We start from the raw sequence: 20,295 nt of genomic DNA on the forward strand, positions 1-20,295 counted from the left end.
TCTTCAGGAACCTTGCTCTTTCTTTGAGTCGTGAGTGCTCTGTGTTTAGATGTTCTTGACTCACTTGCAGTTTGCTCTGTTATTGACCTGGAATGACAAATAATTTTGCAATGATGCTTCCTAGACAGATATGTCATTCTTGGAGGTCACCGTGACTCATGGGTGTTTGGAGGCATCGACCCTCAGAGTGGAGCAGCTGTTGTTCATGAAATTGTGAGGAGTTTTGGGACACTGAAAAAAGAAGGTAATGTAAACAGCAAGGGAAAAGATCATCCTCTCTGAATCTCAGTTTGGTCCTCTGTAAAGTGTGTAAAATTACCACCTTCTCGTAGGTCTGAGAGAGGTACCAACTGACAGGATACGTGCAAACATCAAGTGCTTGGTAATACCTAGTAGCATAGAACAGCTTTCAGTAACTAGTTGCCATGTTTCTTGTGTGGGTTAGATAATTATATTGTTTACTTATTTTTGCTTATTTATATAATAATGTTTACATTATTGGTATTTATAAAGTTATAATCTGAAATAAGGGAATTATACTGTTAGGGGTGGCTCTTGACAACAAAGAAGGTGGAGACGCATTTCTTCAAACCAAACCAAACCAAAGTTAGGTCATGGGCCAACGTGTCCTGATCAGAGAACTGTGAGCAGAAGTTCCTTCGGCCCTTCTAGCCTCACACAACAGGTCAAGGGCATCAAGTAAGGGAGGGGATTGAAGCTTCCTCTGAGAAGTTTTGGTGTCTGTCTAATAGGATTCTCAGAAGTTTGATGTTTGCATCCCCACATCCTCAGTCTTGGTGTGCTCTCCTAAAACTTAGGTTTAAACTCCTAGCTCCATTGCTTCAGTCCTTTTAGAATCTTCATATGAAAACAAAGATAACACTTAGTTCAAATGATTGCTTTTTAAAATAAATCACACATTGAGAGCAGAAAGTCCACTCTCTTTACTGACCCTGCAAACAGGGTGTGGGGGCTCTAATTGTGACCTGTGTTTTTTTAGCAGCAATAACAACCAACAGCAAAACTGTATTAAGTTTGTACGATACTTGTTTTCACAGAGAAAGTGCTTTCACGTATTCTTTGTTTTGAACTCCTAGCAACCAGGGAGAAGTTTACGTAGTTATTTCTGTTCTCATTTCACAAATAAGCTAACCAAGTTTCACAGAATTGAGTGAGTCATCCATGGCTGTATAGCTAGTGTGTGGCAGAGTCAGAGAACCCGGGTTTAAACCCAAATTTCTGGGGCGCCTGGGTGGCTCAGTCGGTTAAGCGTTCGACCTCAGCTCAGGTCATGATCTCACAGTCTGTGAGTTCGAGCCCTGCGTCAGGCTCTGTGCTGAACAGCTCAGAGCCTGGAGCCTGTTTCAGATTCTGTGTCTCCCTCTCTCTCTGACCCTCCCCCATTCATACTCTGTCAATCCCTGCCTCAAAAATAAATAAACATTAAAAAAAATTTTTTTAAATAAAATAAACTCAAATTTCTGGCTACTAGCCCACAAAACCATGTCTCTCTTTAAAACAAAATATAAAGGGGCTCTATTATTTTTTTCCACAAAACTATTTTATGTTTTAAGAACACAGAATTATGAAGATCTGAATTTACAAAGCTCATAAATTAGGTAGTGTTGAACATGAACACAAAAAATTTTATGATTTTGCAATAAGATTCCCTATGATAAATACAAAACCTTGCAGTGACAATGATAGAGTGTGCCAAGAGAGTGCAATGATGAGGAATAATAATTCATAGGAAATTTGAATTATATTGTTAACAAATTGACAAAACACTGGACTCAGCTGTAGGGATACATATTCTTAAGCAGAAATGAACTATTTGCGGAAAAAAATGACACATTTTTGGAGCACGTTTGAAGTGCTGTGTTTGTAAACACGACTCCATTTAATCTTCCTAACAATCAAGGAGTATCTTCATCTCACTTTGCTTTTTCTAGTGTACAGATGAAGAGAGGGAAGCGGAGGAAGCTTGCATAACTTCCCCTCGGTCATAGTGCTAGTAGGTGAAAGAACTGGGATTTGAAATAAGATCTTTCTTTAACTCCAAGGCCAGTGTTTATCACTCCAAGCCATATTACCTCCTTGTTGAGTTACGCTGAATTATTGCAGCAGCCACAGACATCAGTATTGCTAACTGAGCTTCTGTCGACTAATTCTGGCAAAGAATGGAGTGAAATCACACAACCAGCTGACACCGAACAATTGCGTGTATGATGCCAGAATGTGGAAGAGTTGTAAGGAATTTTCTCTCGGTTCGATCTGCTCTCAGAGCACAGACCACATCTAGCACTTTCTTCTTTCACTCCAGGCAGCTGCAGAGCACAGATGGCTGCCTGTGTGTATCCAATCATTATAAACTGTTTAGAATATTATGACCTAATGGAATTTTTGGTATGTCTACATCCCCCCCCAACTTTTCAGTGCAAATGTGCTCGTTTGTACTGACAAATCAGCTTTAACATCTCACAAAAGGAAATGATATAAGTAAAAATTCTCACTACAGTTCACATTTTCTAAACAAACAGTGGAATTTTAGTGTTGTTTTGCTGTTGAGTTTTACAGTGTCTTGGATATATAATGCATTTTCCCAGCATTTATGTGTATACACATATATTTTAGGATGGAGACCTAGAAGAACAATTTTGTTTGCAAGCTGGGATGCAGAAGAATTTGGTCTTCTTGGCTCTACTGAGTGGGCAGAGGTTAGTTGATAATTTGCTACAATATAAATTTTCACAACAAAGCAGTTAGGATTTATCAAGGACGCAAAAATAACAAGTGAATTCAGTGAGAACATATTCAAACTTTTTTTTTTTCCAGAAAGTCTGAAACAAAATATCCTTGTCCAAAAAGAAAAATCTCTTTGTCATTAAAGAACTGTTTTGTTTGAACTTCTAAAGGTACTTAATGTCAATTGTCAAAGTAATTTAGTTTTCATTTTCTGAGAGTTTTATGGCAAATAAGTAAATTCACTAGAAACCAAACATCAAAATAAGGTTTCACATTTCTATTACCCTTTGCAAATTAACTACTAAAGCTAGCCACATTAAAATAACCCCTTGAGCTTATACAGTAAGCTATACTTTTCAGATTTATGTTCCTTATATCCTAATGACTGACTCTAAATTAAATCATGCTAAAAATGAGGTAGAAAGTCTCACTGCAGAATATTTGATAGGCCCCTTTAAAAGTAAATTTACCTTTATGCAGATGTTATACACACACCAAATGGTCATCACAAATCAGAAACTAGTAACAGACTTGCGAAAAATAAAGAGGAATGAATCCAAGTATTTCACTGAAGAAAGCCAACGAACCATGAGAGAAGAGAGCAAAGAAAGGAACAGGGAAAAACTGCAAAACAGCCATAAAACAAGTAACAAAATGGCAATAAGTTACATCCCATCAATAATTACTTTGAATGTAAATGGACTAAACACTCTGATCTAAAAACAAAGGGTAATGGAATGGATTAAAAAACAAGGCCCATCTACATTCCACCTAAAAGATACTTATTTTAGACCTCAAGACATATGCAGATAGAAAATGAAGGATGGAGAAACATTTAAACAAATGGATGTGAAAAGAAATCTGGGGTAGTAATACAGTGGACAAAGTAGACTTTAAAACAAAGACTGTAATAAGAGACAAAGAAGGACAGTATACAATCATAAAAGATACAGTTATAAGAAGATACAACAATTGTAAATATTTATGTGCCCAAAATGAAAGCACCCAAATACATAAAGCAGTTAATAACAAACATAAAGGAACTAATTGATATGAATACAGTGCTAGTAGGGGACACCCCATTTACAGCAGTGGATAGATAATCCAATCAGAAAAGCAAAAAGGAAACAGGGGCTTTGAATGACACACTGGACCATTCTTTTCAAGTGTACATGGAACATTCTCCAGAATAGGTCATATATTAGGCCACAAAACAAGCCTCAACAAATTCCGAAAGATCAAAGTCATACCATGCATCTTTTCTGACCACAATGCTATAAAACTAGAAATCGACCACAAGAAAAAATTTTGTAAAGACCACAAAACATGGAGGTTAAACAACATGCTACTAAACAATGAATAGGTCAACTAAGAAATCAAAGAAGAAATTAAAAAAACACATGGAGACAAATGACAATGAAACGCAATGGTCCAAAATCTTTGGTATGCAGCAAAAGCAGTTCTAAGAGGGAAGTTTATAGCAATATAGGCCTAAATCAAGAAGCAAGAAAAATCTCAAACAAAAGGAGAAAAAGAAGAACAAACAAGAACAAACAAAATCCAAAATCAGTAGAAGGAAGGGAATAATAAAGATTAGAGCAGAAATAAAATAGAAACAAATAATAATAATAATAATAATAATAGAACAGATCAATGAAACCACCAGCTTGTTCTTGAAAAGATCAATAAAGTTGGTAAACCTTTAGCTAGACTCATCAAAAAAAAAAAAAAAAAACCCAACAAAAAAACAAAAAAAACAAAAACAAACAACAAAACAAAAAAAACCCAAAAAACAAAGAAAGAGAGAGGGTACTCAAAATCAGAGATGAAAGAGAAGAAATAAAAACCAACACCACAGAAATACACAAGATTATAAGAGGATATTATGAAAAATTGTATGTGCCAACAAATTGGACAATCTAGAAGAAATGGATAAATTCTTATAAACATATAATTTACCAAAACTGAATCAGGAAGTAATAGAAAATTTGAACAGATCAATTACCAGCAATGAAATTGGATCAGTAATTAAAATATTCCCAACAAACCAAAGTGGAGGACCAGATGGCTTCACAGTTGAATTCTACCAAAAATTTAAAAAAACAAAAACAAAAACAAATACCTATTCTTTTCAAAATAATCCAAAAATAGAAGAAGAAAGAAAGCTTCTAAATTCATTGTATGAGGCCAACAATAATCTGATATCTAGCCTAGATAAAGATACTACACAAAAAGAGAACTACAGGCCAGTATCTCTAATGAACATAGATGTATAAATCCTCAACAAAATGTTAGCTAACTGAATCCAAAAATACATTTAAAAAGTCATTCACCATGATTTAGTGGGTTTTATTCCTATGTGGTATATTTGCAAATCAATCAATGTGATACATCATATCAACAAGAGAAGGGATAAAAAATATATAATCATTTCAACAGATGGAGAAAAGCATTTGACAAAATACAACATCCATTCATGATGAAAACCCTCAACAAAGTAGGTTTAGAGGGAACATACTTCAACATAATAATGAAAATCCACAGCTGAACATCATACTAAATAGTGAAAAACAAAACTTTTTTCACCTAAGGTCCAGAACAAAACAAGGAGGTCTCACCATTTTTATTCAACATGGAACTGGAAGGCCTAGCCATAGCAATTGGACAAGAGAAAGGAATCAAAGGCATCCAAATTGGTAAGGAAGAAGCAAAACTTTCACTATATGCAGATGACATTATCTTATATATAGGAAACCCTCAATTCTGCCAAAAAAAAAAAAAAAAAAAAAAACCCTACTAGAACTTATAAATGAATTCAGTAATGTTGCAGGAAACAAAATCAGTATAAAGAAATCCACTGCATTTCTATACACAAATAATGAAGCAGAAAGAGAAATTAAGAAAACAATCCCATTTACAATTTTACCAAAAATAATAAAATGCCTAGCAATAAACTTAACCACAGAGTTGAAAGACCTGTTCTCTGAAAACTATAAAACATTGATTAAGGAAATTAAAGATGACACAAACAAATGGAAATATATTCCACAGTATAGATTGGGAGAATAAATATTGTTAAAATGTCCATACTACCCAAAGCAATCTACAGGTTGAATACAATTCCTATCCATATAACAGCAGTGTTTTTCACAGAACAGGAACAAACAATCCTAAAATTTGTATGAAACCACAAAAGGCCCAAAATAGCCAAAACAATCTTGAAAAAGAAAAACAAAGCTGGAGGTATCATAATTCTAAATTTGAAATTATACTACAATGCTGTAGTAATCCAAACAGTATGGTACTGGCACAAAAGTAGACACATAGATCAGTAGAATAGAATAGAATGCCCAAAAATAAACCCACAAGTATATGGTCAATTAGCCTTTGACAAAGACCGCTTTCTTACATCATTCACAAAAACAAACTCAAAGTGGATTAAGGACCTAAATGTGAGACCTGAAACCATAAAAATCCTAAAAGAGCATAGGCAGTACTTTCTATTACATTGGCCATAGCAACATTTTTTCTCAATATGTCTCCTGAGGCAAAGAAAACAAAAGCAAAAATAAACTATTGAGATTACATCAATATAAAAACCTTCTGAACAGCAAAGGAAACCATGAATGATACTGAAAGACAACCTACTGAAAGGGAGAAGATATTTGTAAAATATACAAAGAACTATTACAACTCAACACACAAAAAAACAAGTAATCTGATAAAAAATAATAATAATAAGTAGAAGACATGAACAGGCATTCTCCCAAGAAGATATATAGATGGCCAACAGACACATGAAAAGATGCTCAACATCACTTATCACCAAGAAATGGAAATCAAAACCATGAAGGATCACCTCACACCTGAAAGAATGACTAAAATCAAAAGTGTTGGCAAGATGTGAAGAAAAAGGAACCTCATGCATTGTTGGTGGGACTGTAAACTGGTGCAGCCACTGTGGAAAACAGTATGGAGGCTCCTCAAAAAATTGAAAATAGAACTACCCTATAATCCAGTAATTCCACAACTGGATAATTACTGAAAGAATACAAAAAAAAAACACTAATTCAAAAAGATTAATGTACTCTATGTTTATAGTAGCATTATTTACAATAGCCAAGTTATGGAAGCAGCCCAAGTGTCCATTAATAGATGGACAAACAAGATGTGGTGTATATATATATATATATATATATATATATATATATCCACACACATATATATGTAATGGAATATTATTAAGCCACAAAAAGAATGAAATCCTGCCATTTGCAACAACATGGTTGGATCCAGAGAGTATAATGCTAAGTGAAATAAGTCAGTCAGAGAAAGACAAATACCATATGATTTCACTCATATGTGAAATTTAAGAAACAAAACAAACAACGAGGGAAGAGAGAGAGAGAGGAGAGAGAAACCAAGAAAGAGACTTAACTGTAGTGAACAAACTGATGGCTACCAGAGGGGAGGGTGGGGGGATGGGTGAGATAGGTGAAGGGGATTTAAAAGTACACTTATCATGGTGAGCACTGAATAATTGTTGAATTGTTGAATCACTATATTATACACCTGAAATTTATATAACACTGTATGTTAACTATACTGGATTTAAAATTTTAAATAAATTAATTTTACTTGCATATATTGTTGGCTTTGTGTAATAGAAGCATTAGCTGTAAATATAGGCAAACTTAAAATTTATCTCGTTTACTTCCAGTAATGCTTTAAAACGTATTTGGCTCCTATTATATTCTGTAGGAATTAGGAGAAGCCCTGCAAACTTCTATTTTCTTTGGGGGGAAAAAAAAAAAGTAGTGTTCCTAAAGACAGGAAAGATTTATGGTGGCATCAGGAAGAGCCTAAATATTTTGAGGTTTATTTATCTCCTTCAATTATTTTCCCCACCTACAGTTGCAAATCTTTTCCACTTTATTTCTTACTGTCAGGACGCTTAGGAAATTGCATGTTTTGAAGACTCAAATCCACTTAATGGCTCAAAAAACCTGCTGCACTTTTTGTCAGCATTTTAAAGTTGTGCAATGATCAGTCTTGACCAGTAGGTGGTGGTATCCTACAGGAGAACTTCATGCTTCTGAGTGTAGACCAGAAAGAAACCTCACATAGTTTTAACCCATAAATTTGAGATTATTTATTCCCTGAGAATTGGGTAATAATCTCTATTTAAATTTTTTAAAAAATCATGGGAAAATTTCCACTCACAGATTTTCTTTCTTAGGTCATTCATGTTTGCTAAGAGAATTTCTTAAAGGATAAACTCTGGTATGGTTAAGCAATCAACTCCTTTTCTATTTACCATATTAAGATGGAAAGGTTCATTTTAATTTTTAGTCTTAAAAATGTTTTTCCTGTTATTTCTTAGCAGTAGTCTTTACTTAAATTCTTTCAAACAAACTCACTTTGAGAATCCTACAAATCAGTTTTGTGGTCAGCTTAATTCAGAAAGCTGCACACAGCAAATGTAGAGATGATTGTTTTATGGGGAGGTTATGGTACATATTTATGCTTTTCTTTCTTTTTTTATTGTAGGAGAATTCCAGACTCCTTCAAGAGCGTGGTGTGGCCTATATTAATGCTGATTCTTCTATAGAAGGTGAATCTCATTGGTCTTGTAGGAAAAGGTGTGATCATGGTAGTAGCAGCCATTTAGTTCATAAATTATGTACTAATAAGGAAGGCAAATCCATCCCATGTGTTGGGATGCCACCCTTGCCTCACAGCAGCTATGAGACCTAGAGTGCTCATCTGGGAAAGCAGCCCTCTCTGATTTGCTTCACCTGGCAGATTACCTTGTCTGCACTAGGGATTGTAAATACCTGTTAAATGAATCAGTAAATCATAGAACAGAAGATTTCTGTGATTTTAGAATGGGGTAGCAAAAAAGTGTAATTTAAATATAATGCGGATAGATTTGGGAAGAAATACTGATGTCCAGGTATATTTTTTCTTAAATATTTTTTCCTCCTATTCAAGAAATAGTTACTGAGCCCTTCTGTATGCAATGTATTTTCCAGTATTTCAGAGGAATCAGAAGTTAGTAAGTCTTGCACTTGGAAGTTTGTGGCTCAGTACAAACGAGGAAATAAATTAGTCTAGGATTCTAATATATGCAGGTACTATAAGAAGGCTATAATGAGGCTGGTCTGAGAGTTCAGAGGAGAGAAGAGTAGCAAGTTCAGGAAAGGCTTGAGAAATGAGATAGACACTCAAGACTGGCCTGTAAGAATGGATCTGCTTTTGATAAGTAGAGATTCAATCGAAAGGACATTCTCAGGTCTATTTCCAAGATCGAGCAGTCCGTTGTCACTACCCTCCATACCCATTCATCTTTCTGTTCTTGACTACATGCAACTTCCCAGACATTGCAGCTTCTGTTCTTTGTACTAGGATGGCTGTTCCACACTCACTCTATCTGTTTCATTCTTACCCTTACAGTCTTCCTGAAATGGTACTTTTTCAGGGAAGCCATGCCTGTAGCTCTCCTCATGACCATTACTAAACAATTATTTGCTTTACAGACTACTTCTGTTACTAGGCTATATTCTTCAGCAAGTAACAGACAGGATCTTTCTTGATAACTCCTGGTTTCCTAATGTCTTGTTAAAGACACATGAGTTGCATTCGTGCAGCAAAGAATGAGTCAATGAAGGGTAGACTTTGAGAATCTTTTTGGTAGTATATTGATAAACTTATCACATCCACAATAATTGAGACAATGCCTTTTGACAGAGGCATGTTGGCATTGACATTTCTTCTTTGTCCAGGTGTCTAAATTACATCGTCCCCAAGGTGGCTCACACAGTGCAGTTCAGTAATCCTTTCCCCCTCCTCTTATGGTCATGGTGAAGGGTGTGGCCTTATTCGCGGCACAGCCACTTCCTACTTGTATGACCTCAGCTTGTTACTTATCTTCTGTGTCTCAGTTTTCTCAGCTCTAAATAGAATTGCCAAGAACATATACCTCAAAGGCTCTTAGAAGGGCAAAAGAGGTTAATATTTACAAAACTCCCACACCTGTGCCTTGCACAGGGTAAAAGTTCAAAAATATTAGCTTGGAACTATTACCCATACTTAAAAACAAACACATGGTAGGATGAAACCCCTTCGCTACACAGAATAAATACATAAACATATATTTCTCAAAAGCAGAATAATGTTCTCTTTCTTGCTAGCTTTGTTGGCAAGATTTGATTTTTAATGTATATTTTTAAATCATTGGAATTTGTTGATTATGTCACTCCCTGCCTTAAAATGCTGCATGGTCTCCCCATCATTTTCAAGACCCAGAACAAATGACACACATGTTACCCTAAGATTAGGACACCACTTACCTTACTTTGGTTTATATTTAAAATCTTATTAAGTATGAGTTTTTAAAATAACACAATAAGTGATACACTGACTTTCTCATGTTAAAATGCAAAATTTACAGACAAAGCAAAAATCTTTACAAATGTCAAACTCAGCCCTCTCTCTGAAGGTACTACTGTTCTCAGTTTGGGGTGTTTCCATCACACTGACATATATAGAACTCAGCTCACACAGTGTCGGAGGTACTCTCTTAAGTGCTTTATGTGTAAAAATTTATTTAATACTCACAATCATCCGCTGAGGTGAGTACTTTATTGTCTCCCTTGTGTAGAAGAGGAAACTGTGAATTCAGAGGGATTAAGTAATTTTCCCAAGATCACACAGCTAGTAAAGGATTGAGCTGAAACTCAAATCAAGCTGGTCAACTTTATCCTTCTTATCCCTATATTCTGTTCCCCCTCACTACCTTATACAGGTTTCCATTACATATTACATCTTACAGGCTAAATGGTCCTGCATCTCGCCTTTTTCATGCAGCAGCATATTATGGAAAACTTTCCATGTCAGTGTATATAGATCTATTTCACTTGAAAATTAAACTTCTACAGTGTATTCAACAGAACAATTTATGTCTCAGTTCTCCAGCTGATGGTCAGATTGTTTCCATTTGTTGCAGTCAATATCTTTTTTATTTGCCTGCCTTATATTTTTCTACACAAGTCGAGAGTGGAGAACTACAGTATCATTGCTTGCTCATGGTATATGTGCAATACATTGCCATAAATGCTGCCAAACTATCTCTCTGACCCTCTGGCTTACACTCTTATTGGCTATTTATCTGTTTTAAAAATTGCAGTAGCTAAAATTTGTGCATATTTCTTCTTCCAGTTGAATTTTATTTTATTTTAATTTTTTAATTTATTTTTGACGGGGGGGGGGGGGCGGAGAGCGTGAGTAAGGGAGAGCAGAGAGAGAGGGAGACACAGAATCTGAAGCAGCTCCAGGCTCTGAGCTGTCAGCACAGAGCCTGATGAGGGGCTCCAACCCGTGAACAGTGAGATCATGACCTGAGCGGAATTCGGATGCTTAACCGACTGAGCCATCCAGGTGCCCCATCAGTTGAATTTTGGAACCAGCCTTTCAAGTTTCAGGAACAATTCTGCTGGGGTGTCTACTTATTTTTAAAGCCTCAACTTTTGCTGTTCCTAGACATGGATCTTAAGCTTTGAGATAAGAGTTTCTGGCCATTCTCTGAGCACATCATGTACTTTTATATTTCTGGGCATTTGTACAGGCTATTCCTTGATAAAGTTGTCTTAACTTCCCCTTCCCCAGGCCCCCAGCCTGTTCTAGTCTCTCCTCGCTGTGCTCCCACAGCTACTTGAGGGCACCTCTCCTGGCTGGTTTGCAAGATTCTCAAGCTCGTCAGACATAGAATTCCTGAGGAATGGGAACCCCATCTCTGCTCTGTATTCACAAGTAGATGGACAGCACCTGCCTTACAAATGCATTTTTACAACAGATATTTATTGGATAAATGCTAAACGCCAAGACTGTACTAAGCCCTGGGGATATGGCAACAAATAAAAAGACTACCTGTTCCCATGGAACTTACAGTCAGGTGTGAGGATGGCAAATAAAAAGGCAAATATTTAACACATGTGAGAGTTAACTAATAAGGAGAGAAATAAGCCAAGGTCAAGAGAGAAAGAGTAGCTAGGATGAAGGGAAGAGAGGGTGCTCCTTTAGGTAGGGTGTTCAGGGGACAACTCTCAGAAAACATGACATTAGAGGTCTAAGTGAAGTGGGGGAGTTTTAAGTCATGCAGATGTAATGCAGAATGCTGTTCCAGGCTGAAGGAACAGTATGTGCAAAAACCCTGAGAAGGTCCCTGCTTGGGTAGAGTGGGATGTGAAGATTTGAAGAGGTGACGGGGGTTGTTTCTTGTATGGAACTGAGGACCAAGGTAAGCATGATGAGTTTTATTGAGTCATGAGTTGGAGGGTTTTGATTGGACTTAGCTTCTAAAAGGATCTTTCTGGCTAAAGAGTTAACACTGGTCTTTGAATGAAAGAATGAAGTAAATGAAATAAAAAAAAACATTCTTTCTTTATCTTTAAGGAAACTATACTCTACGAGTTGATTGCTCCCCACTGATGTACAGCTTGGTATACAGCCTAACAAAGGAGGTAAAAATAATTACATATCATTTTAGAAAATTTGAGTTCTACAAATGTTTCATTGAGATACCATTATTATGTTAAGCAGCTGCCTTGTTTTATAGCTTGTCTTTTTCTCATAGAGCAAATACCCACTCCAGAGAACATTGTATCGAGTAAACTATTTACACGTGTTATCCCATTTCCCCCAACTGCCCTGAAGCAGCCTTTGGATAGCATTGTGTCTACCATCCCCATGTGAAATGGAGAACACTGAGATCAAAAAGCATTAGCCACCAAAGTCACACAACTTGTGCAGTAGCTGAACCAGGACTTGGTCCTGTGGTTTAAGTCCTTAATTTTAAAACTGCTTTATACTCCTTCCTATCATGATACCAGTTATCCCAGGATGCAGGAAGAGTTAAAGTTTCTAAGTGATTGAGAAAGAGTATGTGTAAAAACACCAAGTACTGACTCCAAGGTCAAATCAATTTGGGGCAGAGGCTAAGTGAGACCATGTACCCCCCTTTCTGACTTCCTGACTTGAGCTGCATTCCACTGAGCCCCACTGACCTGGGCTGACAGCTAAAGTTCTCTTAGTTCTGACAGAGGCACAAGATACAGAACCTGCTGGAGAGACAGTGCCTGAATTCCTGTAGGACTGACAGGCAACTCTTCACTTTAGTTGTCCTGCTCCTAAACCCACTGGGACTAAAGTTAGTCATAATGAAGAAGTTGTTGCATGGCAGATTTTTGTTTTTATTGTTAATTATCTGATTTGAACTGGAAAGGAAAAAAAAAAAGAGTTGCCTATTTAATGGAATTACCAACTGAAGTATAAATACCAAGAAAAACACGATTATTGCCCTTCAGATAGGGATTTTAATATCACTAACCTTTGGTTTCAAAAGCATGGAATTTCATCTTATAACTTAACTTCCCCTATAGGAATAGAAGCAAATTAATTTGAAAAAAATGTATTCATGTCATTACTCAAGATCTGCATCATTTGCCTGTAGTTTTTATCAGTTTCCATGAAATGTATAAAAACTGTAATACCTGAAAACAGGGTATTTCAGAGAAATTTCACCATTCATATAATTTAAGGTAAATGCTGAGGAAGCTTGGCAGTTATATTTGTTTTCTGGGTGGTTTGGTGGCACCCAGGGACAATTGCAAACGCAGCACTCTAAGTCAGATTCGATGCTTGACAGTTTTGGCGGTCTGTGTTATTCTGTTTTGTTTATTGGGGGAGAGGGATTCATAGCATTTTAAATTTTAGTGATGAACTGAAAATATAGTTATATATTTCTACACTATTCTAAATATGCATTTCTTTTTAAAAAAAAATTTAATGTTTATTTTTGAGAGAGAGAGAGAGACAAAAAAAGAGAGAGAGAGACAGAGTGTGAGTGGGGGAGGGGCAGAGAGAGAGAGGGAGACACAGAATCCTAAGCAGGCTCCAGGCTCTGAGCTGTCAGCACAGAGCCCGACAAGGGGCTTGAACCCACCAAACGTGAGATCATGACTTGAGCCTAAGTCAGAAGCTCAACCTCTAAATTTGCATTTCCTAGAATAAACGGAGTGGTACTGTCCCTTATATCAAGGTTTTGTGTAAATTTATAAGCTCGAGTGAAATTATTTTGTGTCTTTATTTATTCATATTTTGCAAGTTAAGATGTTGACATAATTTCTGATTCTCTCCCCATCCTTATGCAGATTTATTTGTATTCCCATAGACCTTTGCACATACCTAGCACATTGAATTTCACATTTTTACTTCTAGTTCCCACTAGTAGAAAGTATCTAATGTGTCTTTTTGAGCTTTGTTTTCATGGCATTCACAAAAAGTCTTAAACAATATAGGTACTCTATTAATTTTTGAAAATTGAATTTGTTGAAAAACAGAACATAGGACTTTTATTAAATATAAAACAAAAACAATTGTGTACCATATAATGTATAATAAATAACCTGTGAATAACTACAGAACATTAATTGAAGTTGAGTTTGCAAAATGTTTTTGGGATAACATCTAATGTTCTAGATGTCAAGTATAGGTTTAGAATTCAATAATAGGTCATATTTTTCTCACTCAGTTTTCTCATCAGTAAAACCAGAAAATGTAGTTAAAGCCCAGTATTTATTGAAATTACAACAAATACTCAATATTAATGCATTTGTTTTTATTATGTATTATTTAATGACCTTTAGCGACCTTACTGGCAAGAAGCGATATTAAAAGAAATACCTTCTCTTAACCACCTTGCTTCCTTTCATTTTCTTTTTTATAAGAGAAGTCTGTTTTTGAGAGCAGCCTTCATGCATTCAGAAAAAAATAGACCCAAAAAATCTTATAATAGGACATCATTTGAATATGATGGCTTGGTAATAATTAGGCCTTCTTTTCCATACACTTCATGGTTGTTTTTTTTTTTTTTTCTTATAGCAGCTCCACCTGTATATAATAGCATGAGCATTTTACCATATTGTCAGAAATTCGTTATTATAATTCTTAATGACTGCTAGTAATATGAATTACATCACTTGTTTTGCTGAATATAGTTTACTTATTCATTCCCTGGCTGATGGACATTTTGATTTTAAAATATCTGATTTGTAAGTATTCTCTTTTTTTCCCATTTAACCTGTGTAGCTCCAAAGCCCTGATGAAGGCTTTGAAGGCGAATCTCTTTATGAGAGCTGGAATGAAAAAAGTCCTTCCCCTGAGTTCAGTGGCATGCCCAGGTAACCATGCAAACAAGAGTCTCTGTTGCATACAGTAGGGGGTTGTGTTGAAAATGAAAGTGTATTTTCTCTCAATGATAAAGGAAAGGCAATGCTTTGGTTCACAAATAAAATATTCTTGTGTTTTGAAGTTAAATCTGTAGGCCATCAAGAAATGGTTCTTTTTTGAGTAGGCACTATATACACCTGTTACGTAAGTCAAAAGTATGGTAGAAAGTAATTCCCCTCACAATTCTGTCCCCCAGTTACTAGATACATTTTCTCTTTTCTGAATATCATACAGTTAACAAATATTTTGGTTACTCTAAGAAAAATATAGGCATCATTTCAGTATTGGTTGTGTCTTCACAGCAAATTACAGGAATAAATATCTCAGAGATAAAGATTGATTAGAGATGAGATTATAGCTTTAAAGAGTATGAATACTTAAAAAAAATTTAAGGGTAGTATTTACATCTGAGTTATCTAAAAAATTTCTGTTTCTTTTAACTTCATCATGCACAACAAATACAGGTAGTAAAATAAGTTAATGAGGGGAAATATTTTCCAGCATAATGAACTTGTTATTTTATTTTATTATTTTTTTAATGAATCTCTTTAAAAAAGTAACTTACATACATGTGATATTGTGATTTATAATAAGAAGTATATATTCAATCTTTGGCCCCTTTCCTGGCAGAGAGAAGTTAAATCTTTAGAATTTTCTAAGTGATGAAAGAGATAAGGGTGCCTCTTGTTATGTTAACAGGGTGACCTTTGGATCCCCACCTAAGGATGAGGGCTGGTGGCCAGGAGAACCAACCACATAATTAGAGGGTTGGGACTTTCAGTCCCACCCTAGGAGCAAAGGTTGAATCAATCTGCAATGGGCAATGATTTAATCGATCATGACTTTCTAATGAAGCTTCCATAAGATAGGGTTCAGAGAGCTTCCACATTGAGTGGCACACCTAGGAAGGGCATGGAGCACTCTGTGCCCTTTCCCCACATCTTGCCCCTTGCGTCTCCTCCACCTGGCTGTTCCTGAGTTGTATCCTTTTATAACAAACCAGTGATCTGATCGAGTAAATAAAATGTTTCTCCCACTTCTGGGAACAGCTCTAGCAAATTAATCGAACCCAAGGAGGGGAACTGGGGAATCTTTAATCTGTAGCCCATTGTTGAGAAATCCACCTGGGTTTGTTTTTGGCTTCTGAAATTAGAGGAGGGGCAGTCTTTTGGGATGGAGCCATTCACTTATGGAGTATGGTGTTATCTTCAGTGTCAGAATTGAGTTGAATTTTAGGACACTCAGTTGGTATCCCAGAGAATTGCTTGTTGCTGGTATGGGGAAACACCACACACACCCCTCCACATGTTGGAATTGGGTTCAGGAACCCAAGAGAACAATGGTCACTACTACCCAAAACAGTCTTAAGGAAGTAGATACTCCATGATCAAAATTGATATTCCTCGCAATTATTTTTTGTTGTTACTTGCCTAACATGATTTTTATAAATAAAAATTATATTTATAGTAGAAAGAATGGAGTTTAATTAATCTTTAATCTGTACTCCCTGAAGAAATTACTCAAATAATTTCATGTTTTAATCCCTATAAGGATTAGCAAGTTGGGATCTGGTAATGATTTTGAGGTGTTCTTCCAAAGACTTGGAATTGCTTCAGGCAGAGCACGGTACACTAAAAACTGGGTAAGTCTATCAATAAGATTTTCAAGGTTATTTATGAATATATTTTAGCTAAATAAATAATTCTGAATTTTAAAAAGTGAGTTCAGCAGTAGAGAAGTAGAGGAATTTGAAGCAGATGTGGTTGAGATGGTGCTACTACTAATGGAGTAGTTCCTGCATCTGGTATTTTGAGCCTTTGAACTTGAACTTTGATGAACTCCCTTAAATATGTTTTCTGTTTCATTAGATGGCATTGGTTTCATGCAGTTACTTACACTAGAAATGTCAAAATTGTCTTTGATTCCTCTCTACCTGTTATCGTTCAAAATTAGTTATTATCAAGACCTGCAAATATTTGGATTTTTATGTCATTAGCTCCCCAGTCATTAAACATGAAAGTTTATTTATCACAATAGATTATCATGATGAATAGCACAATAAACCATGAACACCTATACAAGTCCTAATTTTTTTGGCTACTGTTGTTGCTAATGATGACAATGACACTTATAGTTTTTATTTTTATCAAGGCCACCTAGGAACATAGTTCATAGAATGTCATACAGTCTGTAAGAGTGTGTAATGAAAAACAGTGGTCCCTTATCCCATATCCATGCTTGTCCCACTTCTGATTCTGCTCAGCAGATTCAGATTTTTTCAACTTTTTAATTGTTTTATTCTGCTGTCTGCATGCTGACAAATAATATGCTCATGCTGCTATTTATTTTTCGGTTTTATGTATTATCTGTTTACATCTCATTAGGGAAGATGGCATTTAGCTCTTTTATATCACTTTTTCTCCCAACTCCCAAGTACTTTCCCTCATTGCATTTTCTCAGTATATGCTTGTACCACACTTGTTGATTAGAATATCTTTTTTCTTCTCCATGTATCCATAACTGGTTCACCACAGACTTTTAGTATATTTAAAAACATCAGGCGATCTGGCAGATTTCATTTTCCTTGGGATCTCCTGTTACTCTGAATTCTCTGCTTGTTCTCTTTGCCTGTGGCACATCTCTTGCCTGTGAAATTTTCCTTCACTGAGAAATCTGAGAGCACCTTCATTTCTCTCCTGTTTCACATCTTCTGTTTCCTGGATTTTGTATCTTCCTTTTTCTTGTTTACTCTTTACTGTTTTTGGAGCACATCCTTCAAGAACTTCTTGAAAAGGGTGTATGAAATGTAAAGCCCTCGCATGTCTGAAATGCATTTCAACTACACACTATTCTTTTTCAGTTTGCCTGGGCACAAAGCTTTTGGTTGAAAATCCTACATCCTCAGAATTTTGAACTCATCACTCAATGACTTTCAGCCTTCAGGATTGCTGTTGAGAAATTTGTTGCTATTTGATCCCTGATTGCTTCACTTTTTTTTTTTTGTTTTATTGAAATATAATTGGCATTCAATATCCTATTAGCTTCAGGTGTGCATCATAGTGATTCACTATTCTTATACATTACAAAATGACCCCCACAATATCTAGTTAACATCTATCAATATACAAAGTTATTATGATATTACTGACTATATTCTCTGTGCTGTACATTACATCTCCGTGACTTAATTATTTTATAACTGGAAGTTTTTACCTCTTAATTCCCTTTACCTATTTTGCCTGCCCTCTAACCCTTCCTGTTTCTGATAACCAAGAGTTTGTTTTTTGTATCTGAGTCCATTTCTGTTTTATTTACTCAGTTGTTTGGTTTTTTTAGATTATACATATAAGGGAAGTCATGTGGTATTTGCCTTTCTCTGTCTGACTTATTTCACTTAGCATAATACCCTCTAGGCCCATCCATGTTGCAAATGGCAAGATTTCATTCTTTATGGCTGAGTAATATTCCTGTGTGTGTGTGTGTGTGTGTGTGTGTGTGTTCATCTATTGATGGACACTTAGGCTGCTTCCATGTCTTGGCTATTGTAAGTAATGATGCAGTGAACATAGGGGTACATGTATCTCTTTGAAATGGTGTTTTTCTTTTCTTAAGATAAATACCCAGCAGTGGAATTGCTGGATTGTATGGTAGTTCTATTTTTACATTTTTGAGGAACCTCCATACTGTCTTCCACAGTGGCTGCACCAGTTTGCTTTCTGTGCAATATTGCACAAGGATTTCCTTTTCTCTACATCCTCACCAATATTTTCTATATTTTGCCTTTTTGATCATAGCCAGTCTGACGGGTATGAAGTGATATCTCATTGTGATTTTAATTTGCATTTCTCTGATGATTAGTGATGTTGAGCATTTTTTTATGTGTCTATTGGCCATCTGTATGTATCCTTTGTAAAAATGTTTATTCAAGTCCTCTGTCCCTTTTTTTTCCTGCCTTTGCCCAGTTTTAATTTGGTTGTTTGTGTTTTTGATATTGACTTGTAAAAGTTTTTTATATATTTTGGATAGTAAACCATTAATGAATGTATGATTTGCAAATATATTCTCTTTCTCAGTAGGTTGTCTTTTCCTTTTGTTGATTGTTTCCTTCACTTTTTATTTTGATGTAGTCCTATGTACACCTTTTAGCCTTTACTGCCTTTGCCTGAGGATACCGGTCCAAGAAAATATTGCTAAGACCATGTCAAAGAGCTTACTGACCATGTTTTCTTCTAAGAGTTTTAATGTTTCAGGTCTTCCATTCAAGTCTTTAATGCATTTTGAATTTATTTTTGTGTGTGGGATAAGAAAGTGGTTCAATTTCATTCTTCTGCATGTAGCTGTACAGTTTTCTCAACACCATTTATTGAAGAGACTATCTTTTCCCCACTGTATATTCTTGCCTCTTTTGTCATAGATTACATGACCACATATGCATAGATTTATTTCTGGGCTGTCTATTTCATTCATTGACCTATGTGTCTATTTTCATGCTGGCTCTATGATTTTTGAAAGGAAGGTTTTATACCTTTCATGCTGTCCTGGTGTATGTGTGTGCCTTGGTTGGTTAATACATTTTTCCTTTCACTGGGCTGGGTACAGAGTGGGCCTTTGGTCTGGAAACCTATGTCTCACATTTGGAGGGAATACTTTTTCCTTTGATCACTTCTTCCCTCTTTCCTCTTTTTTGAACTATTAGTTGTTTAATACCTGGGGATTCTTTTCTAATATATTTATATTTTATCTTTTATTTCTATCTGTGTCTTTTTTTACCATCTGGAATATTTTTCTCAATTCTGTCATTCATTTTTAACTGATATCTTTATTTATTATTATTATTATTATTATTATTATTATTATTATTATTATTAAGTCTCCCTCCATTCCATACAGTACCTCCTTACTCTGAGTTGATTTTATTTTAATTTGTGTGCTTGGTCTAGTATCTTTCACGTCAAAGGCTGTTTTCAAATGCCTGGTCATCTTTGGCAACCTGCCTTTTAGGCAAGCTGATTGAAGTCCTGTATACAAGGGTGGCACTTGTCAAATGGGAAGCTTCTGAGAAGAGTGGTCAAGAATGCCTATTCTGGTTGCATCACGGGGAGGCAACAATTTGAGAATCTATATGTCTTTTCTCTTGGACTAGTTATTCTCCCCAGACAGGAAATCTTTAATCCTGCCTTTGGGGTAGGAAGTTAGGGAAGGTTAGATGGGGGTTGTGATGAGTATCGATGTTCATATTATCTACATTTTACTTGTGAGAAA

General features: G+C 35.7%; 1 protein-coding gene across 5 annotated transcripts in view; it reads left to right on the top strand.

Moving 5' to 3' along the window:
- Window positions 1-20,295, top strand: part of LOC109267331 (Putative N-acetylated-alpha-linked acidic dipeptidase) — a 68,138-nt gene that overhangs the window by 35,891 nt on the left and 11,952 nt on the right. For 4 of the 5 annotated variants that reach the window (XM_019450057.2, XM_019450056.2, XM_019450058.2 and 1 more), the window contains exons 10-15: window positions 125-244; window positions 2,635-2,717; window positions 8,296-8,359; window positions 12,199-12,266; window positions 14,893-14,984; window positions 16,585-16,675. In XM_019450057.2, coding sequence (XP_019305602.2) covers window positions 125-244; window positions 2,635-2,717; window positions 8,296-8,359; window positions 12,199-12,266; window positions 14,893-14,984; window positions 16,585-16,675 — 518 coding nt within the window. The remainder of the gene's footprint in view (window positions 1-124; window positions 245-2,634; window positions 2,718-8,295; window positions 8,360-12,198; window positions 12,267-14,892; window positions 14,985-16,584; window positions 16,676-20,295) is intronic. The other variant, XM_053900184.1, reaches the window with a different exon arrangement.

This window comes from Panthera pardus, unplaced genomic scaffold (genome assembly GCF_024362965.1).
Source record: "Panthera pardus isolate Hobbes unplaced genomic scaffold, ASM2436296v1 HiC_scaffold_12, whole genome shotgun sequence".
Classification (NCBI taxonomy): Eukaryota; Metazoa; Chordata; class Mammalia; order Carnivora; family Felidae; genus Panthera; species Panthera pardus.